Source organism: Sturnira hondurensis, unplaced genomic scaffold, assembly GCF_014824575.4.
Source record: "Sturnira hondurensis isolate 20B ecotype Veracruz unplaced genomic scaffold, ASM1482457v3 Scaffold0006413, whole genome shotgun sequence".
In the NCBI taxonomy this organism is placed as follows: Eukaryota; Metazoa; Chordata; class Mammalia; order Chiroptera; family Phyllostomidae; genus Sturnira; species Sturnira hondurensis.
In genome coordinates, this window is record NW_028079044.1 from 52,127,406 (window position 1) to 52,154,523 (window position 27,118).

At 52.7% G+C, this 27,118-nt stretch overlaps 1 protein-coding gene across 10 annotated transcripts in view; it reads right to left on the reverse strand.

Moving 5' to 3' along the window:
• PTK2 (protein tyrosine kinase 2) overlaps positions 1-27,118 on the reverse strand; it is a 156,733-nt gene that overhangs the window by 78,947 nt on the left and 50,668 nt on the right. For all 10 annotated transcript variants that reach the window (XM_037048615.1, XM_037048617.1, XM_037048616.1 and 7 more), the window contains exons 2-6: positions 23,423-23,649; positions 19,363-19,529; positions 11,564-11,651; positions 3,438-3,517; positions 2,802-2,864 (exon numbers count right to left, since the gene is read on the reverse strand). In XM_037048615.1, coding sequence (XP_036904510.1) covers positions 2,802-2,864; positions 3,438-3,517; positions 11,564-11,651; positions 19,363-19,529; positions 23,423-23,617 — 593 coding nt within the window. In that variant the 5' untranslated portion in view covers positions 23,618-23,649. The remainder of the gene's footprint in view (positions 1-2,801; positions 2,865-3,437; positions 3,518-11,563; positions 11,652-19,362; positions 19,530-23,422; positions 23,650-27,118) is intronic.

Genomic DNA, 27,118 nt, shown 5'->3' on the forward strand with positions numbered 1-27,118 from the left:
CGAGGTGACCGAAACACTGAACGGCACTTCCGAACAGGATGCGGCTCCTGGCCGTTCCTGCGACATGGCTTGTCAGAACGTAGACGGCTGTCAAAGGGGCAGGCCCTTGACACACACACGTTCCCCGGACAACAAATGCGCTCCCGCAGGGCTCTGAGGACACTGCTTGCCTCCGGGTCCTGAACCCGGAGGGTCTGGGCTGCTGACACACTCAGGTTCCAGGGAACTTTTCAAAACCCAGGCACAGGAGACACGGCACTAACACCGTGGGGGCTGCCCTGGGGTTCTGGCACCCAGTCCCTGAGACCCCAATCGTTCGGCGTTGGGGCTGCGACGACGGAGTTCGTGCGCACTCACTGCCTCTCACCAGGCCCCGCAGCACGGCCGCCCCTCTCCAGGGAGATGGCCACCCTCTCCAGGGAGACGCCCACAGAAGCGACTAGGGTGTGAGCTGCAGGATGCTTCCAAGTCCAAGGAACTGACTAGCCGATGGAGAGTCCTCTAACTCAGGGACTCACACTGTGTCTGTGGTCAACCGTAAACCCGAACTTCCTCGGTTAGGCACCGAACCCCCTGCCCGGCCTTCGGGTGATTCATCGCGCACCCTGCAGGCGGACGCGGCCCCCCTCCCAGGCACCCTCCGAGCTGTCCCCCCCCCGACTTCCTCATGTTCCCCCTCCACCTGCTGTAGGAGGGCCCGGGCACCACCCGACAGGTGCCACCTTGAGCTCCTAGGCTCGGGGGCCAGCCCAGAGCCCTGCCCTGCGCGCGTGCTCGTGGCCACAGTGGGTTCTGGGAGGCCAGAGAAAGGAGAGGCTTTATTTATGTACCAAAAAGTAACTCAGCTTCTTATGGGTGAGGTGTGGTTTTTTAAGATTTTATTTATTTATTTCTAAAGAGAGGATGGAGGGAAAAGGAGTAGAGAAACATTTACTGTTTGCCTCACATACGTGCCCCAACCAGGGATTGAACCCACAGCCCAGGCACATGCCCTGATCAGGAACCGAAGCGGCCACCTTTTGCTTTGCAGGACAACGCCAACCAACAGAGCCGCAATGGCCAGGGCCTGAGTGAGCTCCTGCATCAAAGATCCATTTGTTTGCTGGCTTCCATTCCTCAAAGCTTTAAAGCCCAGGCAAAAAAGCAACCAAAACTGACTTTAAATACACTGATAACTAGTACGTGCATATTCATATAGTATTCCTATCTTATCCTTACCCCAAAACGCTCGGAATTAAGTATCTTTAATTTAAAAATACCACTTAGGTACTTAANGGACAACGCCAACCAACAGAGCCGCAATGGCCAGGGCCTGAGTGAGCTCTTGCATCAAAGATCCATTTGTTTGCTGGCTTCCGTTCCTCAAAGCTTTAAAGCCCAGGCAAAAAAGCAACCGAAACTGACTTTAAATACACTGATAACTAGTACGTGCATATTCATATAGTATTCCTATCTTATCCTTACCCCAAAACGCTCGGAATTAAGTATCTTTAATTTAAAAATACCACTTAGGTACTTAAACTCTAAAATGATTCTTTATGCTTCTTAAAAACTGACGAATGTAAAATTCTCCAACTGCCACAGAGGCTGACACTTGGTTCTGAGTGGCACGGTCTCCTTTGTCCTGGGTACGGCTGTCTTGCAGACAGGCGCGGCAGTGCACAGCTCTGGTGGCTGGGTGGCCTGCGGCTGTGTTTTGGCCAACATCCTCCTTTCAAAGGGATGGTGCTACACACCCCTTCATGCCAGGCTGGACCTCGAATGGGATGGGTGAGGCCCAGCAGCCAACCCAGGCCGGAAGGTGGCCCGGGACAGACAAGGAAGGACAAGATCAAAGGGGCCTGGCACCTGGCAACGCGGCACATTGACCGCCTGCGACTTTTCTGTACGAAAATGAGAAACCACAGCGAAGCCACTGTCACCTGTCCAAGCCTGCCGGCCCCTTCCCTCTGTGTGTATTAGCGGCACCTGGAGGAAACACTGGAAGCCGGCGGACAGTGTCACATCGGGAACCAGCACTTCAACACCACACTGGTGACTTGCTTGGTTTCATCTGACATTGGCAGCTGCGCACTTTTTTGGCTTGGTAAGAAAACACCAATCTGACCTGTAGCCAGTGCCTTCTTTTCTACCCATCGCCTCTAACTCACAAACGATGTCAATGGAAGTCGCTCTGTCTGCACCCCAGTCTGCTCCCTGGCAGCAGGGGCCTTTGGGCCAGGAAGAGGCAGGGAAGGGGCGGGAGGAACCCTCTGCCGCCTGCGTCCCCTTGCCTATGGAAAAGGCCCCTTGGTGCTACCCAGGCTAAAAACACAGAGACAGACTGGTGACCTCTTTAGCTGGCTTTACAAAAATGCACACCCTCACATGTGTAAACTTCTGGAAAGTGTTTTTCCCACTGTCTAAAGCTGCCCGATGACTTGTAGGGACACCTGACAGTAACCAAACCTTCATGAGCAAGGCGTGAGACCGGAAACGCAGGGGTGGTGTTCCGGCTGGCGCCCCACTGTCCACACTTCTGTGCCTTCGCAGAAGCTGTTCTCTCTTCCTGGTCAGCTCAGGGCCTGCCCAACACCCGTCCCGAGTGCCCACACTCCTCCTCCCAAACTCAGAGTGGACCACCGCCTCAGACATCCAGCACCGCCCCCCAATATCCTCTGGCTCTTCTACATTCGCTCCTGATATGTTACTTTATGATACTTTAAAGTAAAGATAAACTACTGAAAAAGTACAGTTTAAAGAATGATTCTGTTGTGAATATTTGCTTTCAGAAGGCTCATTTTCCGATGTGTAATACTTACTCCAATACTTCATAGTTGGACTTCTTTTCTAGAGCATTGCCCCGCATCTCCCAGTACGACCGCCTACAATCAGGAAAGATATGGGTTTTATATATTTGTGTACAGAACATCTGTGCTGTGCAATGATAAAAAACTGCGGTGGGAGGGGTGCTGAACGGCTGTGGCTCAGCCGCAGGCGCCCTGACCAAGTCAGTCTGAGCACAGAGTGCGTCTGTCCACAGCACGTCCACACACCCTAAGGGGGCAGCCGGCTAACCCAGGCCTGTGTCTACGGGCCGGCCCTCCTGCCTTTGGGAATGGCAGGTCTAGCGCTCGGCAGAGGTGAGACATGGATGGCGGCTGTGCAAGACCAGCTGCGTTCGCCACTCCTGCACTTGACCTTTCATCCGGGGACACCAGAGGGCTGCTGTGGCCGGTGTGTGTCGTACCTCCTATGGAGGCCACGCCACAAGTGTGACTTTACCAGACACATCACAGAATGGCCAATCTCATTCAGAATTTTCTCAAATGTACAATCACATTTCATTCAATATTTTACTGATAATCTTCACGAGGAAATACCAACACCCAGTTAGTTTCCAAGGGCAACAAAAACCATTCATGACTAGAGACCTCCATGCACGGTTACCACCTTACCGTATTTCTAGACAACCCAACTTCAGAGCAATGTCCTGGTCCACTTGGTCAGCTATCTCTGACATATAGTCGCTCTTCACCTACGATAAAAAGGGGGAAACAATGCTGTTTTAAAAGAACACACTTTAGACGTACTCGCTCACTAAATGTTTGCTTTACGTATTTCATACATCCTGTGTCAATGATGCTTGATGCTGGATGCAAAGATGAGTTACACCACAAACCAATGAAAGAAACACACGAGCCCTGCTCTCAGAAGCCTGCAGAGCCCGTGAGCTCTGCGAGGCAGGGCCCAACCCCCGGTGGAGCACAGGAGAGCGAACGAAGTTCACCTGAGCTCCTTCCCACCTCCTTTGTGCGCCCCCACCCACAACTGTCTTCCAGGAAGCCCGTCCTTGGTGCCAAAAAGGTTGGAGACCACTGCTGTAAGGGACAACAGACAGCGTCTGAACTGCAGCCACGCTGGTTATCTGCCCTCTACTGCTCCCCTCCCATGCAACTCCGGGGAACCGGAGGAGAACCGCCACGCCCACCCAAATCCCCAGGAGACTGTCTTCTACAACTTGAATCTCAGTCCCAACAGCATTTTTGGACCTTAGTGCGAGACCAGAAAAATTCATATGTTCCAAAATCCATCTAACTCTACAACTGAGGTGTTCCCACCTACCCACCCACTGTGATTAATCCGCAAAGTAATAAAGGGTGACTCAAGTCTAACACAAAGAGAAGAATCTAATAGAATTGCACAAATGCTTTCCAACGCTGGCTACACTCAGCTAACATAGCCGATGGACGCGTGGCACTAGAGAACCTCCCAGCACGAGGCCATCTGCCTGAATGAAGTAGCTGAGCTTGCGTACAGGTGAGCAGTAAGGGGGCAGCCGCCGCCGCCACTGCTGATGCCGAGGAGACCCATGTGAGCCTCGGCTAACGGACACGTCCACCCCTTCCAGCGGAGCTTCAGTCTTCCCGTCAGGAGACCTGCCCCACAGAACACTGCCCTCGGCTGCTGGACTGCGAACTGTACCGAGCAAAACTGTGGACCCGCGGCTCGGCGCCCGGGCTCTGGTTGTGCAGTGTTTCAGAGTGCCCAGTTCTGCCTCTCAGTCCTCAGCCCGATGCCATTCACTCTCGGGCCCTTTACAGAAAAAAGTACATTGACCCAGCCATAGAAAACCCCAAACCATCTCCTGTTCGCCTGCCAGTTCGAGAGGTTTCGACTCCCCCGTGAGTCGGTCTGCCCCCCTTATGCTGGCTACCCCTCCTCAAGATCTTCCCTTGCAGAGACCCCCACCCACCCTGTGACCCTCCCTGCCCCGGTGTTCTCAGTGCCTGGCAAACACCACAGGGGGACGAACCTCCCCCTGCTCTCCAGGGTGACTGCTGGGCCACTGGAGAAGCTGCAGAATGAGAGCCGCCTTAAGCCCCTAAGGCCTACTCAGACGGTCAGCTGAGACTGTGCTGAGACTCAGCCACACGTGCCCAGGAAGTGTGCCTGCGCCCCGCCTCGGACTCGCCCCGCCTCGGACTCGCTCCACAACCGCCGCACCCGTTTCTCACAGAGGAAACAGAGCCCCCAGTGGGAGTGACTGCTCCAACAGACCCACAGCGAGCACACACCCTGACACGCACGTCTGCCCACCCATCGGTGCTCCTCCAGCGGAGGATGCCGGGAGCACTCACCAGGGCACAGCCACCTGCCGTCGCTGACCTGAGCACCACTTCCTCTCAAAACCTGCTTCAGTTTCTGCATCAGCACCTTGGCTGTGGTGGTCAGGAAACATTTACCGGCCGAACAAGTGAGCAGACGAATGAATGAATGAACAGTGATCGAACAGGAGCTCTGACGTCACTTTGTGTGACTGTTATTTTGCACATGAGACATACAAGCATTAGTGATTTTTATTCCTTACATATAGTAGGCATTTAAGGCTGATCCAGTGGAACTGAATTACTCAATCCACTGCACTAAGTACAAAGCTTTAATTCTAAAATCATTTTGTTTACATTTATTCATCTCTTGCTCCTATACAGCAAGAAGCAAAGCCAAATTTAAGAAATAAGTTCTCACGTCACTGGTAGGTTTACTGTTGAGCAAAAATAGAGCCACGAGAGACAAACCAAGACCCGTGCGCACACACACATGCGTTAGTCAGATGCTCGCTGTTCTGACTGGAACCTCCAATGACTCCGGAGAATCCACAGCAGCAGCAGCAGCAGCAGCAGTGACACGTGGGGAAAAGGCCCCACCACAGAACTGTCTTGGAGATTAATTACGTAATTTTTAAACACTATTTACAGGTGAGAAAATGTAATCAGTTGCTTTATTTCATTCATTAAAACCAAATTCCCGTTAGTTGCAAAAATGAAAAGGGGGAAATTATAATTTAACAATTCTAATGGGAAATCCCACTTTTACAAATGTGACTAAAGGTTCTGAGCCCCGGCTGAGCCCGCTCAGTGGACTGAGAGCTGGCCGTGAACCAAAGGGTCGCTGGTTCCATTGCCAGTCAGGAGACAGGCCTTGGTCCCTGGTTGGGAGCACATGAGAGGCAACCACACATTGATGTTTCTCTCCCTCTCCCTTCCTCCTCTCTAAAAATAAATAAAATCGTTAAAAGAAAAAGTTCTGAAAGTTTTTCTTTTTTTAATAAAGATTTTATTTCTTTCTTAGAAAAGGGAAAGGAAGGAAAAAGAGAGAGAAATACCAATCCACCACGTCTCACACATGCTTGAGCAGGGACCAAACCCACAACCCAGGCATGCGCCCTGACTGGGAACCGAACTGGGGACCCCTCACTCTGCAGAACAACTTCGAACCACTGCGCAACACCCCTCAGGGACTATAGGTCAGGGCCTAAGCGCTGTTTCCCTGCAGAAACACCTACGACTCCCGACGCCCCCGCCCCACGCTGCACGGCCGCGGCGGGCAGTCCACCTGTGGTCTGAGGCGGCCGATGTGCTCTGTGAAGTGCGCCGGCCCAGCATGCAACAGGGCCTCCCTGCCCACATCATGCCCTGTTCGATGGGGCCAAGGCCCCAGGCCAGGTGCTCTGTGCACAAGTGCCCCTGGTGTGGCTGAGGACTCAGGGTCCCGTGGACCCGGTGTCTGTTGCCTCCACGGAATGTGTCGTGACTGCCTTTCCCTCCAACTGACTGCCAGCAGAAGGTGCTGCTCTCGTTCATGACTTGAAGTGACTCACTGAGCGTCAAAGTGTGACCGTGTGTGTGTGTGTGTGTGTGTGTGAGAGAGAGAGAGAGAGAGAGAGAGAGAGAGAGATTGCTTCGAGCACACCCACTCTGCACCATTCGGGCAGACGTGGGCGAGAGGCGTGCTCTCCCCCCACCACGGCCGGGGGCCGGACACCACCCCTGCCCAGCTCGTGGGCAAGAGCCTGCAGAGAAGGGTGCTGACGGCCACCGCACAGCGGCAACTGCAGGGGTGTCTCCCAGGGCCAAGCCCTGGGCTTCGAGCTCACACGCGTCATCTGTGATCCCGACCACTTCCACTTTATGCGGCGAGCTCAGAGGGTGCGCACGCCCAGGGTCGGGGAGCCGGTGCCCACCCCTGCAGCTGGGCATCCGCGTGGGCCCCCCAGAACGCCGTCAGCATGGGCACACGCTCCTGCAGAAGGAAGATGGACACGAAGTGGGGCCCGCTCATCACCCTGGGGGCCCCAGGTCTGAGACGGCCACACAGGCGTCCCCTGGGTCCTGTCACCACTGCCACTGTGCTGTGTGTTCCCTCAAGGCTGCAGTCGCTACTGTGAATTAGCTGCAGGTCCGGCAAATCGGCAGGAGTCTTTCAACAGAAGACTTCAGAAAGCTGTTCTGTTGTTTTAAATCACTGTATTTTGCCATGCATAACACACTACCCTGTACAATGTGCACCCATGCCTAACACACCACCCTGTACAAATATTCACCCACGCCTAACATACTACCCTGTACAATGTGCACCCATGTGTAATACACCACCCTGTACAATGTGCACCCATGTGTAACACACCACCCTGTACAATGTGCACCCATGTGTAACACACCACCCTGTACAAAGTGCACCCATGTGTAACACACCACCCTGTACAAAGTGCACACATGCCTAACATACTACCCTGTACAATGTGCACCCATGTATAACACACTACCACGTACATTGTACACCCATGCCTTACACACTACCACGTATAATGTCACCCATGCCTAACACACCGCCCTGTAAAATTATGCACCCATGCTTTACACACTACCACGTACAATGTGCACACATGCCTTACACACTACCCTGTACAATGTGCACCCATGCCTAACACACTACCCTGTACAATGTGCACACATGCCTTACACACTACCCTGTACAATGTGCACCCATGCCTTACACACTACCCTGTACAATGTGCACCCATGCCTAACACACTACCCTGTACAATGTACACACATGCCTTACACACTACCCTGTACAATGTGCACCCATGCCTTACACACTACCCTGTACAATGTGCACACATGCCTTACACACTACCCTGTACAATGTACACCCATGCCTAACACACTACCCTGTACAATGTACACACATGCCTTACACACTACCCTGTACAATGTGCACCCATGCCTAACACACTACACTGTACAATGTGCACCCATGCCTTTACACACTACCGCGTACAATGTGCACCAATGTTTCTGGCCCAAGCTTTCAGGGAAAAAAGCCTTTTGTTTTAACTTAATTCAATTTTGAATTTATTTATATTTACAAATAAAACCAATGATCATATTCTAAGGGCATAATTTTGCATGCAGATATCATTACTGCTTTCTAGAGTTACAGTCTTACTGTGTAAGCATAAATTAAAGAATTAAAGACACTTACAGACACGGAATTAGTACTACCCATGTATAATGCACATCCTTATTTTTCCCTCAAAAATTTGGACAAAAATATTCACAATGTACACAGTAAAACACAGTAATCTATTCTGGTGCCGATGTCACTTTCCTACTTAAAACACAGGATGCACTTGGACTTGCTGCTGAGGGCAGGTGTTGTGTTGATGAGTCTTACCTTAGCCTGCAACAAAATTAAACACGAGGGAAACTGCTCATAACCGGTAAGAAGTACTAATCCTCAAGCACTCTACAACTTATTCCATGTGTCTCCTCAAATACTCTGGCTACCACGTGAGATTCTGTTTTGTTTTGCTCTCATCTGAATACACTGCCAGCTAACAAACTTATCAACTAGACCCAAGAGCCACAAGTGAGACAAGCCAACAAGAAGTGCGTGTGCCTGGCACCTGCCCGTCTCTCCATAGGCAGGTCTGCAGCCTGTGCCGCAGAGTTCAGTTAGGGTGTGACATGGAGCGTTGGGAGCGGACGAGCACACACAGCGCACACACTCACATCTCAAACTATTCGTAGGACAAAACGACGACAACTTCATGTAAGAACAAGCATCCTGAGAGCCAACAATTTCAAGTGTCAAGTGGTTTGTGTACGAGACCAGTTACTAGGACAACTTCTTGACCAAACATTGAGAGAGATTCCTTCCTCGGAGAAATAAGGAGGAACAAAATGCTATGTGGCGAAGGAACAGTTCAACTGCAGAGTAGAGTGTTCTTTACTGAACCGTTAGTTTCAGCATCACAGCTGACTTTACAGGCTCCTGCTGCACAGTGCAAGGGCTATCTCAAGAGTCTTGTTTATTGTTAGAGTGCTGATTACCGTCCTTCAGAATGCTCTAGAACGGGTCAGAGACACTCCGCGAAGCATCTACGCTGCCGCCCACTCGGGCGGCTTCTAACGAGACCGCGCATCCAGAGCAACTTCCCGCCAGCCGGTCAGTCGCCCGCACCCCGTGCCCCACGGGCACCTGCTCTCCCTCGGGACGCCGCCCAAAGCACGGGGACGAGATTTCAAAGGGAGTGGTAACACCAAGACAGGTTATTGTAAGTTCTCTCTCTATTTCTGGGAATGGTGGTGGAGAGAATCTAAACATAAGTCTTTTATTTCCACCTGATACAAGAGTTGAGGCAACAGAAACGCTGACTCTTTGAAACAGAAAGAGTGACAGAGATGACACTCAGGGGTGCTCACTATCCCCCAGTCTAGACCCTCAGGGTTCCCACGGGTGCCTCCCAACGAAGTCACAGACCGTGAGAGACACACATGGCAACGCGTGACTGAACACGAGTTGGAGCCCACGGACTTCAGGTGCTGTGGCTCAGATTCACAATAGAGACATTAACTCTTAACAAAATGACAAAGAAATAAAAGGCAGAAAATCAGTAGGTAATAAGGTTCATAAAAGATGGTCTGGAAGATTTTTAGAAGTACATGAGGCAGGGGGGAAAAAAACTCTAGAAAATAAAAAAAATAATAAAAACTCAACAAATGTACTATACATCAACTCGGTCACAGCCAAGGGGGGCTGGCAGCCGGGCATAGTCGCCTGAGTCACAGACCCCAGACAGACAAGGAGTAGAAACCAGGCGTGAGGAGCTGACACAGACTAAGCCCGAATGTGGATCTGCCCTGAAACCCAGAAGGAATGACAAACAATGAAGAAAAGGCAGTATCCGAATCAACAGCGTCTAAGACATTTCTGGAACAGAGGAGCAGGATATGCACCCAGAGGCACAAGCCGCACAGACGGACAAAGCAGGAGCAGATATGTGGAAAGAAAGAGAAGACCGGTCACCTATAAAGACAAAGAATGAGAGCCAACTTCTCAAGAGCACCAATAAAAATTAGGCAGAGAAAATACTGTCCAAGTTCTGGGACACAGGGGACACACTCTCCACCTGGGCAGCAGGCACCCTCCGACTGGAGAGCGCACACCCCAGGCCACTCCCCTAGCCCTCCCTGCTGAGGGACTTCCTCCTCACGGACCAATGAGCCGGCCTCGGGGGCGGGACTCGCTCCGAGCCCTGCTCCCCAAATCTCACACAGGGAGGAAGTGCGCCTTCCCCTTTCCTGACATCAGCCCTGTTCATCCTCATCTTCACGCTCTATCCTGGCTCACCTTGGTCCGGCCAGATCCGCTCGCTAAATCTGCTGCCTTGCAGTCTGCCCTTCCATCTCCCTCATTTCGTGCCCAAGGGGCTGGCGTGCCTCCTAACTTGCTGGAAGCCCTTTCAGGACCCAGCCTACCCCTGGTACTGTCATCACATGGGGGGTCGTATTTAAAAGGAAATTCTGCTCAAGGCACTCCCTAAAGAACTTCTCTTCACTGGCTCCCAGTGAGCTGCAGGAGAGACCTAACGTCCCCTGTACATCCTGCGGTTCCCCTCTCTCTCTCACCCCTTCACCCAAACCACGCTGGCTCAGACTCACACGCACCGTACTGTCTACAGCACTCTCTTCCTCATCCACAAAGTGGGAGGCTCCCCAGATGACAGCTCTCGGGGGGGTCCCTCGAGACCCCCCTGCACAGGGTGGCAGGCCCCCTGAGGCTGTCACACCACCGCCCCAGCAGCAGACTGACCTTTCCGCCGGACTGAGGACTGGACGGTGCGGAGCCACCCGTCTGCACTCAGACCCACCCCAGACACTCAGAAATCACCAAGCGCATCCAGGGGCAGAAGCGTGCGCACGGACGTCTCTGGTCTCACCAGATGGTCCTGAGGGGCGCTGCTCACAAACACTAATGAGCAACATTCATCCGGTCGGAAGACTGTGTTGGTCCATTTACACCACATATATTTATTGCCTAACTAATGTCTTAGGGGGGCAAAAAGCAAGCTATTCTTACTATAAAAAGGTCCATTTTGGCTTATTTATGTAAACTGCTATTGAGACTGTATGGGTGCAGCTGGCTCTGACCATGAATTCTACATGGGACACGTCTGTTGACGCTTGGCCAGGTCAACTGCACTGAATCACAGCAAGAAAGACGGGCGTGCCACAGAGGACGCCCTCACGCGCAGTGTCTCGTAAGGGCTGCCCAAGCAGAGAAACCTTCACCGGATGTCGGAAGTTCGAAACTTCTCATCAGTCTCACCAGTGCCACACAGTGACAAATGTATATTCTCCCAAATGTTAGGTTTAAGCGATTCTCAAGTGAAACAATGTAACAAACAGGATTCAAAGAAACAAAGAAAAAAGTATATTAAATCCCCCTCCTATACCTGTTGATAGAAGAAATTCAAAGTCGGCTTGTCTTCAGTAAACTGGTTGAGAAATCCTTTCGGCAAATAACGAATTCTCAATTCGTATCTAAAAAATAATTCACAAAAATAGAACAATCAGAAATCAGTCAACCTCTCAGTTCTTCATCTACAACTACAATATGATGGTAGGTGTGGCCCTGCCACTTCTCTGAAATGTTATCTAAAAATACGGTGAAAATAACCCATCAATCTGTCAGTGCAAGGAGAGAGTGCGACGCACAACCCAGACGCCCCCTGCCCCTCGGTCACTCTGCCGGCAGGGCCCACGCACGTCCCCCCAGGACGGCTGGCACGGCCTGCGCGGAGCTGCAGCGCAGGCCCGGCAGCCACCAGGGCGCAGTGCGCTTCGCCCCAAGGACAGCTGTGGTCTGCTCAGAGCTGGGAAGGAGGGCGGCCACGTGCTGCGGGTGGCCATTTGACCTGTCTCCACTTTCTGACTATTAGGAAGAATGCTGCTGTGAACACTCTTTGCTTCTTCCTCTAAGCACAAAAAAGTAAGTTATTTGCTCCAGAAGCCAAGCTTCAAGGATGGCTGAAACAACGAAGTTCCCCAGAATGCTCTCCACCCCACGCTTCTGTCTACCCACGACGAAGTGCCTGTCTCCTGGTGGACACGCCCACATCTCTCCGGGCACCCCCGGGACACTGACTCACTGGGTGATGGCGAGCACACGCTTTAGCGTTCGCCGGTATGGCCCACCGGTAAGTTACACCAGCTCACACTCCCACCGGCAGCACAGACGGGGTTCTCGTGCCTCTCCATCCTCGCCTCTGCTTGTACAACATTCCTAACCTTTCCATTTCAGTCACGCGGATGCTGATTTGCCGCAATAACACACAGTGACTGTAACCGGCACTTCCCTGATGAACAGTGAAACTGGGTTAATAACTGTCAGCTGTCTAGCCACAGGGGACTAGAAACTTACTCGTCTTTGTACTGTCCCTGTCTGGTGCAGAAGTATCCAGCACATGTTCAAGGGTCAGCAAGTTCAGAAGCTTGTCCTGTTTTTTAAAGACGCCGCTCCCAAACCTGTCAGGTGCCCCACTATTTGCTGTCTTACAGCCGTCAATCCTTTTGAGACCCTTGTGGAATTTAGTGCTCCAGCAGCATGCCAGCCTTTCAAACGAAGGCCTACGCGTACGGAACGTCACTTCAAGACAACATAAAAAGCTGCACCAAAATCCAATCTAGAGCTTCCTAAACGATCATTTCTGTCTTCTTCTGTCATCTTTGAAAAGGGCACCTTTTCTCTACATAAAAGACCCTTCTCCTATAAAGATCCCAGGAGAAAACCCCCCCTTGCAGAGCGAGGAGCTGCTGAACAGCAGCGAGCAGAGGCACGTGGAGCGGGAGAACGGGACCCACGTCTTGAGGACAACGGATAGGACTGTCTTTTCCAACTGCTCTGCAGGGGCCCTGTGGCCTCTCAAATGCCCAGGAAGGCTTCTCTCGGGCCTGGCCCCCCAAGCCCTGGTGCGCCGCCTGCAAGGACCTGCCACTTCCCCAAAGCACCTACCCTCTTTTTGTGACTTATCAACTTACTCAGCAGCCAGACTGGCCACTCCAGGTAGGTGATTCCAAATAACTGAAATAGTTATCAGAATCCATGAACTAGAATTATCAAAGTACAAACCTTTTCAGTTTAAATCTGTTTGACGGAAATCTCTCAAAACTGCAAACACCTTTTGCTGCCTTAGCAACTCGGTATGGGGTTGCAGTTGATCCCTCTTTGGCCGACTCAGGTCCTCCCAAACACCACCTCCCCGTCTCCCAGGAGTTCTGTGACAGGCGGGCTCCCTTCAGACCAACTGGGAGGGAAGCAGGGCCACACGCAGCAGCTCTGGACGACCCACTTCCCTTCTGCCCCTTCAGCTTTATGTGCCATGTCACCCTGCCCAGCTGACGTTTCCCCACCACTGTTCTAGGTTTATTTTGCTTTTTACTTTATAAAAGCGTGCCATGCTATACAGCATCTTCTGGAGCTTACTTTTTTTTTAAGATGGAGGTAAAATTCACCTTAATAACAAAACACAACCCATTTGAAAGTGTCCAATTCAGAGGTACACAGTCCTGGGATCTGTGTTTGTCACTCGGTGGTACGTGGCGGAGATGCACCCACATCGCTGCATGTCCCTAGAGCTCACTGCTTCATCCACAAACATTCTGCACCTCTGGTGCCATGCAGAAATTCACGCCTCTCAAGGACAGAGCGCGGAGTGAGGCTGTAGGACCACAGGACATTTAATCCTTCGGTTTTCAAAGGGATGCTCAGCTGTTTTCCCCAATGGCTTTTACCAGTTTTTACCCTCTCCCCAGTTTGCACACAAGATGTTGATGGGTCCACAACCTCTCCAGCTACTGACCCTGCCAAACCACGCACTTCCTGCCAACCCCATAACGTGAGCCAGAATCTCGCTGTGGTCCCAACCGGCGTCTCCCTGCACGCCCCTAATTCAATCATGAATGCACTAATGAAGGGAGAGGGTCTGGCTGGGGGTACTGGCCCCACCTCTGTTCTTTCACGAAATGCCTTCATGTCTCTTGCTCATGCCTGGAGCTGTCTGCAAACTCCACATCGACAGGTACTTCCGCTGACACCACCTCTCGTCAGTCACACGGGTCGCAAATGCCTCCTCTCAGCTGCAACTCCATGCCGACGGCATAAAAAGGCTACGTTCACAAGACTAGGAACTGGCACCAACCATTCCACAAGTCCGGGCACTTGCATTTGAATATTACGACCTTACTTGTCTTTGCACTTTTAAAAATGTATCTTTCAACAAACAGAATGTCTCAGCCTCTGAAAAGTCACGTTTGCTGCCCCCTCCTCCCACAGAGAACGCTTTGGGGGCGCTGAGAAAATCTTGCCACTCCAGGGCCAGCTGAAGTGTCACTCAACTGCATTTCCCACCAAACTCCCTTCCTTCCCACACTTGATACAGGCCACACGACGTCTGTGTGTTTTTAAGGTGGGATCTGACTTTGCTGTTCCTCTTCTAACAGAAGAACTGTCCATCAAACCAGCCCATCCTTCCCCACCCACACGCCCTGGTGGCTCGGGCAGGCGGTCCAGCAGAAGCCAGGTCCCACCAAGTCCATGCGCTGCGGGCCAGCTCACTGAGGTGTCTGAAGAAAGGAAGGCTGAGTGAGGAAGTCCCCCGTCGGGCTCACTTACCACGAGGAGACCCGACCGTGGGGGGCACGGCAGAGCCGTGGCCCTGCCATCCGTCACTCTACCAGGCCAGCACTGCCGTTTGGGCGCTAAGCCCTTACTTCTCAGAAGTAAAGCTGGAGCTCGCAGTCCTCACACGCCCACTGGGACTAAGAGGAACTGTCGGCCAGGCAGAGAAAATGACAGCCACCGGTTCTGCTTCTGCTAGGGACACAGGTCTCCCAGGAGGGGAGAAGAGACAGCCGAGTGACAGGACTCAGCTTCCACTTGGCCACCACGGCAGCTGCAGGACCCCGGGGGTCGCCAGGCCTCTCTGAACCACAGCTTTCTCCTGAGTAACCTGACCAGTGGAGAGCCCCTCCTTGATAGGGCCATCGTCGAGTAAACGGACGCTGACGTCCGTGCTGGCCCACGTCTGCCGCCTTGGGAGCAAGTGTCCCTGTGGGGTCCAGCGCGGTTCCCTGCTGAATACGAGCCACTACGCCATGCCGGAATTCTGCCTCTTGGCTTGCCTTCCAATTTCATTACTGCCGATTCCGTGTGCACTGGAAATCTCTTACACGGCGCCTGCTGCATACCAGGTGGGACCAGAAACCAGGAACAGGGACACAGTGTCTCCAGTAAGGCCCTTGAGTGGGAAAGAAGCTATCAGCAGGAAGAAAGGTCCAGGACTGCCACAGGGCAGAGGTGACAGGGGAGCGCTCGCCCCAACTGAAGGGAGAGCCAAGCTGCACTGGAAACGGCCGAAGTGCCAAGGCCCCAAGGAGCGATGTGCTTGGCTTGCCAGGGAGCAGGCCAGCGCGGCTAGCAGGGCAAGTGAGAAGCTCCCACAGAGGCCGAAGGAGCTCCTCGGAGCTGACAAGCAGCACTGACTCACACGTTGCATTGGTTCTTTGCATATTAAAAGATCCACTAGCAAACTCCATGAGCTCCGCCTTCAAAATCTGTCCCTGCACGACTGCTCCCCGCCCCTCCCGTTAAGACTGCCCTAGTCCACCTTCCTTCAGCACCTCTGCCTGGGTCACTGCTGTGACTTGGTTATGGTCTCCCGGGTCCATCTGGTTAGACTGTGACTGTGATGCCACAGACAGAGAGAGAGAGAGGAAAAGAGGTTCCTGGTGTGGCCCCTAACCATAAAGGCTAAGCAGCATAAGAGAGGGGATGGTCAGGGCAGCCGGGCAGCGCGGTGCCCAGAAGGCTGCGTGAAGACAGTACTGAGAAAGCAGGAAGGGACTGAGCGCGCTCCTGCACACCAGTGGACAGGGGGACCAAGAGGACTCCACCGGGGACCCCCAGCAAGCTAGGTGTTGTTTTGTGAACCAAGCATTAGTTAGGAATGCGTTTTTAAACTGGTTAATATACTGCTATGTGCCAAATTCTATATTTCTGCATCAGAAAGAATAAATACATAATTTAAAAACGGTTCACTATCATTTGTGTTTCTCCTGCTTTTATTATTAGAAAGTAAGTTTTATTATCTTATTAACATTGTTGCTTTATACACTTTTAGGAATGTCTTTAGGAATTTACAAATTTAAGGCTATATCTATTTCTATCCTCACTAAATTCTTGGTGAAATGAGTGTTTCATTATTGTGAAGTTATCTTCTACATCCCTAATAATGCTTTTCTGACTTAAAACTTCTTCCACAGGCTATTAATAGAGCGACAGCAGCCGCCGGCCTCCCTGGCTGGTGGGCAGTGAAGTACTTTTGTCCGCCCACTTCCGAGAGGGAGAGCCGCACACGACGGCCCGAGAAAAGCCCACACTCCGGCGCGGACGTTCACAGATGACACGTGCAGAGCCACTCTGCAGAGCTGACTTGGAGATGCACACACGTGCGGGTGCTGGGTCTCGAGGGGCGGCCCGGCGCTTCCTGCAGGTCCGAGGCCGAGGTCTAGGCATGCAGCTTCGGAAGCCCTCGCAAACAGCAGAGATGCAGACACCTTCCTCATTTGCTGGCTGACAACTGACCACGTGCTGTCAGTAAATGTGTCAGTGCATGTGCTAGTGAATGCGTATTTCTGCCTAATGTCGTGTTGACAGCTTTAACTCTGACCTCCTCTGCTCTGCCATGCATCTGGCATTTTTCTACATTTTTACTAGAAAAATATCAGTGCTGTCACTATTTTTGTTTTTACAGATAATGACTATTTAGACCTGCCCAGCTTTGGGGCTGGCATTCTTTCCTGCATGTGAGACCCGTGTCAGAAACCACCCCCCTTTCCCTGAAAGGTGCCTGAAAGAGGTTCCGCCAGCAGTGGCCTGTCTGGGGAAAGCACTGGGGTCGCCCGGCTTGGGTGGGCGCGCGGCTGGACTGCAGACACGGCTGCCAGGTCCTCTTCCTCCCCATTCCAAAGGCCTCGCTTGCTATTTCCTCAGCACCGACTACCACTGTGGAGAAGTCCGACTTTTTCTCTAGTTCCTTCCAACATCATCTCTTTTTCTTTTATACAACACTATTTTACCACAATCTGCCCAAGTGCCCATTTAGTTTCACTAATCCTACTTGGGATTCCATGTTCATCCTGCACTTGAGGACTCCTGTCATGCACGGATTCTGGAAAACTCTCAGCCACTACCTCTGGTTTGTGTCCTCTTGCCCCCTCCTCGTTCTCTTCTCTCGAGGCCCCGTCAGAGACAGGCGGACCTCCTCATTCTCCGTGTCACATAAGCTGGCTTTCCCACCTCCCACCTGCTCACCTCTCTGTGCTGTGCTTTGGCTCATTTTCTCGGATCCGAGTCCCCAGGTCCTGATTTTCAGCCGTATCCCAGCTGCTGTTGCGTCACCTGATGACTTCCAGAACTGCTGCCTGGTCACCGGTTAAGAGTCCCCTCTTCATCAGGGACACTCAACACGCTCTCTCCTCTCAAACGCACACAACCACCCGAGTCAGGCTTCCCGCGCCCGAAAACCCGCACGGGAATCAGCTCTGTCTCTGACCTCAGGGTCTTTCCTGACCGCCCGCCAGACCCCGTGCCACCCCCACGAACCTGCCACACCTGGCGACCTTCTCAGCATTCTCAGGTGAGCTCACTGCTGCCGGGGTGGGCATGCGGGCTTCGAACACGGGCACTAGCGTCAGACAGTGGGGTGCTGGTCAGAGCTGCCCACGAACTGCCTGCAAGTGCACTCAGATCAACTTGTACCTCCGTTTTCACGTGTACAACAGTCTCCACTTCGGAAGGTTCGGGGAGAACTAAGTGACGTGCACATTTTATGAATTACAAACACACAGATGTAAATAGCATGGAGCTGCACAGCCCCTGGCTCTTCACAGCCACTGGGTGGGGACGTCACCCCCCCCTTCCTCAGGGTCACTGCCAGCAGCAGCCTCTTCGCCCTTCACCACGCATGGCCAGCCGACATGAAGCCCTACGTCACCCAGCGGGCGGTCCTTCCTTCTGAGGGCTCAGGCTCCACGGAGTCGGCCGGTGCCCGCTGAGCCCAACCCAAACTGAGGTCAGGTAAACTGGCTTCAAAGAACAAAAACAAAACTCACCCGCCAAACACTTCATGGAGCACTGAGAACGTCATTATGCTAAGTGTGCCCAGGATGCGTCTATGTAAACGAAGAGGACACCAAAGTGTGTCACATAAGAACACCCGCAGATCTTGGTGACTAACTTCCAGACAGTCTGAGTTTTAAACACTTGTTTGATTAACTGACTAAACAGCTGGAGGTAAAATCTTCACTAGCCATTGATGTAAACCCACCACACACACTGTCCCGGAATATTCTGCCCGCACAGCTCCTGCCGTCGGGCACATCGAAGACACAGTCTGTTTCTTCGGTAAGCTCTAACCGGGGCTTTATGAACCTAAAGGGTGACTTCTTCTCTGCGAGGGCCTGATGGGCCCGGCCGCTCCGGGGAACAGGCTGATGGCACCCGATGCCCTCTCCAGTCCCACCCCTCCACCCCTGCGGCGCCACCCACCAGCACGAGAACCCCGAGCTCACCAGTCACGCTTCCCCACTGTGACGGCTTTAGACGTGTGACTTCCTACAAGCGGGTCGGGTCACCCCCCAGTGACAAGAACCACTGGGGGAGAACCAGGGTGAGGACAAGGCAGGGAGCCCTTTGACACCCCGGGAGCCCCTGGCTGCATCACCACAGCCTGAGTCCCCAGGAGGCCCTTCCTGCTGCGATGTCCTCTGTGAGCGTCGGAGAGCCAGCCCGGCACCACAAAGCCAGCGATGCTGCCCAGGAACGAGGCCAGTGGCCTGGCCTCCTCGGGGGCATTGGGCCTGCCGCACGGAGGGATGCAGTGGGGTGGACAGACAGACAGACAGACAGGCCGGAGCTGTGAGAGCGGGGTCACAACAAAGCAGCAGGGCCAGGGAGCTGCGGCCAGCAATAGGCCGTCCCAGTGGGAGGCAACCAGCAGGCCAGCAGCTGGAAGTCAGCAGTGCCCCGAAGACGGACTCCGCAGAAGTGGACGGTCACCGGCCAACTTCGAGCAGCAGTCACGAGGACAGCCAGCCAGCACGGAAGGTCAGCACAGGCGCTCCCCCTCGGGGGCGTGACGGGCACAGAAAACAGAGCACGTGAGAGTGACAGGAAGCAGGTGTGAGGTCTTACTTCCACTCCTCCGGCGGGTGCGCGAGCTCATACTTCTCCCGCACGCTGGAGACGCCCATGTCCAAGTGCAGCCAGTGGACCTCCTCTGACCGCAGGTGGCTGAGCCGGAATCCATAGCAGGCCACGTGCTTTACCTTGTGACTGTCCACTATCTTCTGAATGATGCCCTAGAAACACCCCCCCCCAGAAACGACCGTTAGAGACAAAACATTGCACGCTCGAACCTGACGCGATGGTTACTTCTTTTCGTTAATGCCCAGACACCTTGGGTGAGGAGTCTCAAGTTAATAAACTACTTAATACCCCTGGCAACCTTTCTTCTTAGACAGTACTGTTATTGAGCAAGGAAAAGTCAAAACAAACAGGCTCTTTTCCTTTCTGTACTGATGAGCAAGGCATGGAAACGCGGAACAGGCCTGCAGCCCGCCCTGCGGACCGGCCACCCTCAGGGATCCCTTGGCTGAGGGCGGGACCCGAGGAGGGGTCACACTTTCTGAACCAAGGACGGCCCACTCCTGGAGACCAGGCTGCAACTGAGACCACCGTTTAAAAATGTGCACCTAGGGCCACACAGTTAAGGCCAGGTGTCCGGCAGAATCAACACTGTAGGAAAAGCTCCCTGAAGCTGGGCCCGACCACTCTGCCTGCACTCCAAAGACTGACGAGCGGCAATCTAAGCCAGCCCCCAAACTTGGCAACTGGTTCTGCAGCCCATGGCTCCACAGAGGGGGGGAGGTGACCTTTGAAGGGAGCCACTGACGGAGCTTCCCAGAGGAAGTGAAGCCTCTGCTGGGGCTGCAGGGAGAGGAGCAGGAAGCCTGGCCCCACCTCACGGCAGGGGGAGGGCGCTCCAGAGCCTCTGTGTGTGTGTGCGTGTGTGTGTGTGTGTGTGAAGATGCCCACAGGACAGCTTGCTCACACACGTGATGAAGCCACCTGCTGCCCTTGTGTGAGGCTGTGTTAACCACAGTCCCCGAAATCGTCTCAGTCCTTTAGGCCGTTGACAGGGATTTTTCGATGATGCTGATACTAGCATGAAATAGTAAAGAAAACTATCACTGGTTTATGGAGATCCACCGTTAGCTGAATCTAGCACGTAACTCAACACATAAGACACACGTTAGCACGCGGGTGTTTCTTTATGACAAAATCGTGTGTCGACAATACAACTGGGGGCGCTCCCGGCCTGCCCCTCAGGAAGGACAGACACCCATGCCACACACAGAAACTGGCGGGGACCGCGGGTGTCCGCGCCCAGGGCCACTCCTGTGCAGGGCCCTGGTGCCTGCATGTGGCCCACCTCCCGTGCAGACTGCTCAGTCTAGGACAAGCTTTGTGTCAAACACAGGAGAGGGTGGGAGGGAAGGGCAGAGGACAAAGGCACAAACAAAGGACCTGGCCAGAAGAGGCAAAGAGAGCTTCACGAAGAAGAGTTCCCACAGGGACAGGAAGGATGGGAAGAACTGAGCTAAGCATAAAATGTCCTTCTCGCTTTGTCTTCAAGGCCAGGACTTGTGACAGGGCCGCCGTGGATGATGGTGCAAGCTGGGCCCTACAGGAGGGCGCCCGGCCAAGGGAGCGGGGTTGGGCAGGGGCTGAAATCCAGCCGGAGCTCCAGGGTGGGGGATCTGCCCAGAGGAAGGGACATCTTTTCTAGTGACCCTCTCAAAGGCGACTCCTGCAGCTTCTCCCCACCAACACACAGACCCCCGAGCTGCAAAAGATGGCGGCTAGCGCCCCTTCCACACCCCCACAAAGGCACCTCTGTCTGCCGCCTCAGCTCTGCCCACAAACTGCCAAGCACGTCCCAATGCCAGCGCCATTGCCCCAACACAGCCCTCTGCTCCACAGCGCCCGCCACTGTGGCCTGCCTTCCTCCTGGTCAAAGCTGCCATTCATGCCTATGTGTCAGTCGTCTGTTCCCATGTACCTGTCTCCTCTTCCACGCCCGGACACAGAGCGAGTGCAGGGCACAAATCACTCCTCGGACTTGTATCTGCCATCAGCACCCCAGGAGCAATCCCGCCTTCCCTGGCTGCTCTCCCTGGTGACCCCCGCAAGGCTACCGACCCCTCCACATGCCCTGAGCTCATGGGGCACACACTGGAGCCCCCTGCAGACCAGTGGGCGCAGCTGCAACTGCGGTGCTTCCTAGGGAGAAGCAGGTTCCGGGCGTGGGAGCTCAACAGGGTGGACAGGACCTCAGCCATCTCACTCCATCACACTGTCTGAAGCCGCCCGGAAGGACTTCGAGAGTGGGTCTGCGCAACTAAGCGTCACTGCGCCATAGCATCTCGTACTAAACGAGGTTGCAACTTTGACTCTCCACTGAAAACTGAAAGTGGTAACATAGAGGCACTCCTTGTTTTTTAATCCTCACTTGAGGATACAATTATTGATTTTAGAGAGAGAGAAATGGGGGGAAGGGCAGAGACAGACAGACAGATGTTGATGAGAAAGAAACATCCATCAGTTGCCTCCCACACACAACCCTATCAAAACTCAAACCCACAACATAGGCATGTGCTGTGACTGGGAATCGAACCCCACAACCTTCTGGTGCACAGGACGACGCTCCAACCAACCCAGCTACCAGGGCAGGGCAGGAGCTGAATTAAATTTAAAAGTTGAACTTCCTAGGACTTCTGTATCGTTTGTGGCACCAAAACCCTCTGGATCCAGAATAACCAGCCCTCTCTCGGAGAGAACAGCGCACACGGTAACACACACAGCAGCAGAGGCGCCACCTAACAGCCAGCACCTGAGAAGGACCAAGGACAGACGCAGACACGGGCACTGTCAGGGGCTGGACACAGAAACTGCTGGGAGGTGGTTCTGGGCACAGGACAGCTCTGCTCATGACATTCATCATTTCCACAGACACACACAGCCCCAAACGTTTGAGCATTTTCCCACTCCAATCAGAAAGGCACTTTCGGCTGCGGCTCTACACCCACGCCAGCTTGGCAGCGATAATTAGTGCCGATCTGAACAAGCGTGTTCCCCTCCAGCAAATTGAGTGTGCTGGAGGGGCCTGTGTGTGCTGTGTCCTTTCTTCCCACAGGTTCGGGTAGTAACACTCACCTTCCTCTAGTGGCTCAGGCACTGTCAATGGCTGACAGTCTGTGACAGATGGGGTGGGCAAAAGGAGGGTGACAGTGGTTCATATGGAGACAGACACATGTCCCCTTAATGGACTAAGTGGGGGGCAGGAAGGAGGAAGGTTCCTTTAACACTGATCACAGTAAACACTTCCCAGAATTTTACACAGTGAACTTGGTCTCCCAAAGCCCCGGGGCTACCTCCCACTCCTGTCTCGGAAACCTCTGTCTCGGGTGTGCAGCTCCCAGAATTCTCCATCCCACTCTCACTCACACCCACAGGAAACCCTCCCTTCCCGGCCCACTCCCATACCTGGGGCTTCTTGGGTTTCCGGGTCGCCAGGCCCCACCAGAAAGCACCTTGCACACTGCCGGGCAGCAAAGGCCACGGCTGCCTCTCCCCACACACGTCACTGTGCGAGCAGGGACCGCCTCCACCTCCAGCCTCGCCAAGGGGCTGAGGTCAGCAGGACATTCAACAACTTTTAGGGAACTACCCTAATTGGAGTGATGAAAACGCCTTCAAAGTCACACTTTCCAGAAAACGACTTACTTATCCCACAAGTATTAGAGGTTGTTTTAATTGCTTTGTTTCTTTGTATACTTTGAAAAACTGAAATAAAAACCAGGGTACTGGAATAACTACAGTAAAAATAAATACATGCTTACATAAAAAAAAAAGAAAAGAAAAAAAAACAAAGTAAAAAATAAATTTAAAAAAGTTAAAAGCCAGAAGAGAAAAATCAGTCAGTGGGGTTACATAAATAAGATAACTCAGTTACCATCCCCTGAGGAAGTTCTACAACAACCTAAACTCTGGCCAGTGGCGCATCGGTGGCACGAGTGCTGTGAAGAAACAGCCAACACCTCCGCCGCGCGGGAACGGGGTTGCGGGTTCAGTCCTCGTGGGCGCCACCAACACCCGCTGCACGCACCGGCAGGCCGGACGCTGCACTCACCCTGACGTCGGTGGCATCCCCATGCCGGATGATACTGGCCCACGTGGTCGGCTCACTGTTGCTTTCGAAGTAGTGAAAGACTTTCAGCACTCGCTCCATGGCTCCCGGGGAACGCTCCACACTGGTCCCCGGGTGCGTCTTGGCACTGGAATTTGGTGTGCGATTCAAGTTTGGGTCCAGGTAAGCAGCTGCCATTATCTTGCTAGATGCTAGGTACCTGTCATATTCTGAAAGAAAAAAAATCATTTCCACTGTGCAATATTTGAAATCTACTGACTGAAATGCGATGCGTTAATTACTACATTAACCTATTAACAGCACTGTTTCGTGTTCTCTGTGCTGGAGGAGAACGGGGACCGTTCAATACAACGAGATAATAATCACTGCATCCCCCACTCCTGCACGCGGGGCAGAACCGAAATCGCGGTAGCATGATACTATTACGCAAACTAGTAAAAGGCCAGGAGCCCTATTTCAGCTGTCAAAAAAACGAGACTTCCGGCCAAGATGGAGGCCTAGGTAGAAATACTGTGTCTCCTCGCACAACCAAGTTTAAAAGACAACAAAGTTTTAGTAACAAAAACGCAACCAAAACACAGAAAACTGAACTGCAGGGAAGTCCGACAACAACGAACCATTCAGCTAGACAGGTAAGAGGGGCGGAGTCAGCGGCTGGTGGAACAGGTCTCGCAGGAAAAAGCAGCAGGATCAACCCAGGCACGCAGGCGGCAGTTGGCAGATCCCAGGTGCGAAGTGGCAACAGGCAGACCCAGTGAGGGCGCAAGGTGGTGGGCTGACCACGGTCACACATTCGCACGCAGATAAACCTGGCAGAGGAGCGAGCAGTGAGACAGACCGTGCAGGCTAGGGCCCCAGCGATGGGAATTAAAGCCTAAAAGCACCAATTGGAAAATCTTTCCAGGTCGAGGTGCCAGGAGAGGCTCCCAGGCTCACAGAGAGTTTGTTGGAGAGACCCACAGGGTCCTGGAGGGTGCACAGGCCCACACACCCAGGAGCCGGCACCAGGGGGGCCCAGTTTGCTTGCGGGAAGCAGCAGAGGGGACTGAAATCCAAGAGAGAGCAGAACAAACACCACTGCCCCTCTCTGACCCGGCCCCCACATACAGCGCCACAACCCAGCAACTGGGTTGCCCCGCCCCGGGGAACACCTAAGGTTCCACACCTCATACGTAACAGGCAAGAACAGACCAAAACATTATGGCTCAAGAACTACAGGTCAAAGCCCCAGAGCCAATACTTTTAAACGACCAAGAGATAGTCAACCTCTCAGACACACAGTTCAAAGCACTGGTGATCAGGATGCTCACAGAACTAGTTGATTTTAGTCACAAAGTAGAGGAACATATGAAGGCTAAACTAATTGAAATGAAGGGTAATGCACAGGAAACCAATAGTGATGGAAAGGAAACTGGGACTCAAATCAAGGGATTGGACCACAAGGAAGAAAAAAAAGACCAAACAGAAAAGAAGGAAGACACAAGAATTCAAAAAAATGAGGAGAGGCTTAGGAACCTCCAGGACATCTTTAAACGTTCCAACATCCAAATTATAGGGGTACCAGAAGGGGGAAAGAAACAGCCACAAGTGGAAAACTTATTTGAACAAATAATAAAGGAGAACTTCCCCAGTCTGGCAAAGGAAATAGACTTCCAGGAAATCCAGGAAGCTCAGAGAGTCCCAAAGAAGTTGGACCCAAGGAGGAACACACCAAGGCACATCATAATTACATTAGCCAAGATTAAAATGAAGGAGAGAATCCTAGAAGCAGCAAGAGATAAGGGGACAGTCACCTACAAAGAAGTTCCCATCAGACTGTCAGTGGATTTCTCAAAAGAGACCTTGCAGGCAAGAAGGGGCTGGAAAGAAGTATTCCAAGTCATGAAATCCAAAGACCTACAGCCAAGATTGCTTTATCCAGCAAAGCTTTCATTTAGAATGGAAGGACAGATAAAGTGCTTCTCAGATAAGGTCAAGTTCAAGGAGTTCATCATCACCAAGCCCTTATTATAAGAAACATTAAAGGGACTTATCTAAGAAAAAGAAGGTAAAAAATATGAACAGTGAAAGGACAGCAAACTCACAGTTATTAACAACCTCACCTAAAACAAAAGCAAACTAAGCAGACAGCTAGATCGGAAGCGAAACCATAGACATGGAAATCACATGGAGGGTTAGCAACTGGGGAGTGAGAGGGGGAGAAGGGGGGAGAAGGTACAGAGAATAAGTAGCATAGACGGTAGGTAAAAATAGACAGGGGGAGGGCAAGAATAGTATGGGAAATATAGAATCTATAGAACTTGCAACACATGAACATAAACTAAAGGGGGGATGGTGGGGGAGGGGGTGTGCAGGGTGGAGGGGAATGAAGGGGGGGAATGGGACAACTGTAATGACATAATCAATAAGATATATTTAAGAGAAAAAAAAATCCACTCTACGGCCCTGGCTGGTGTGGCTCACTGGATTGAGCACCAGCCTGCAAGCCAGAAGGTCATTGGTTCGATTCCCAGTCAGGGCACATGCCTGGGTTGCAGGTCCCCAGTAGGGGGTGCACGAGAGGCAACCACGCACTTAAGTTTCTCCCTCTCCCTCCTTTCCTCTCACTCTCTAAAAAGTAAATAAATAAATCTTTTTAAAAATCTACTGTATTATCTATAAACAACGTGGCTAAGCCCCTTTTAAACACAGCCTTTGAATCTGCAGAAACGACTCACAGGAAAACCAAACATTAATTTTGTGGCCAGTTTCCAGGACGTGTCCGAGACCCAAGCTCCGCCTCCCCACAGCGACAGTTGGTGAAAGGTCATCGCACCCACCGGCTTCAGGACCAAAAACCAAAGACAAAGCACAGTCCTCCCGCTCCATCAGCCGCCCTGCAGTGGGTCAGAGACATCGCGACAGAACAAAACCAAACCCACAGACAGAAACAATGGAACTTCTCTAACGAGACGGACTTCCACATGAGGGAAACGCTCAGACAAGACACAAACTCCGGGGGGCGGGGGGGGGGGTGGAGACCCCGCCAAGCCAGGTGGAAACAGCCCCTCTGGAGTCTCAGCCACTGTAGGCCCTCATGACAATAGGTGACAGAGGTGGCTGCCTTGTCCAAAAGGGCATTTGCCAATTCTACATCTTCAAGGGCCTGAAGATCCAAGAAAAAGCCTCTCATGAAAGAGAAACCAGCTGAGCGCAGGGGGCGCAGGACACCTGTGAGAAAGCTGGGTGGAGCGCGAGGCCCCGCCCCAGGCCCCACCTCGGGCCCCGCCCCAGGCCCCGCCCTGAGGCCCCGCCCCAGGCCCCCGCCCGAGGCAGCCCCGCACGAGAAAGCAGGCAGGGAGGGGAGGAGGCGCCCGCACACTGTGCACCTGCAGGAGGGTCCGAACATAAGAGCAACAGCCTGGATCTGATCTCGCTACACCTGATAGCAAGTCACCTTTGCGAGGGAAATCTTTACTCAATAAGCGTGTGAAACACCAAAACTGACCACATGCTGGGTGAAAGAGAGATTCGATACAAATCAAAGACTAAAATGACTAACAATATGTTCTGTGTCTGGAATTGAGCTGGAAAACAACAAAAAAGATAACCAGAAAACCCCCAATTGTCTGGGAATTACCCAAAAAGGAGCTCAAAGTATTCTGAACTGAACGATACAATGAAAAGAAATATCAAAAC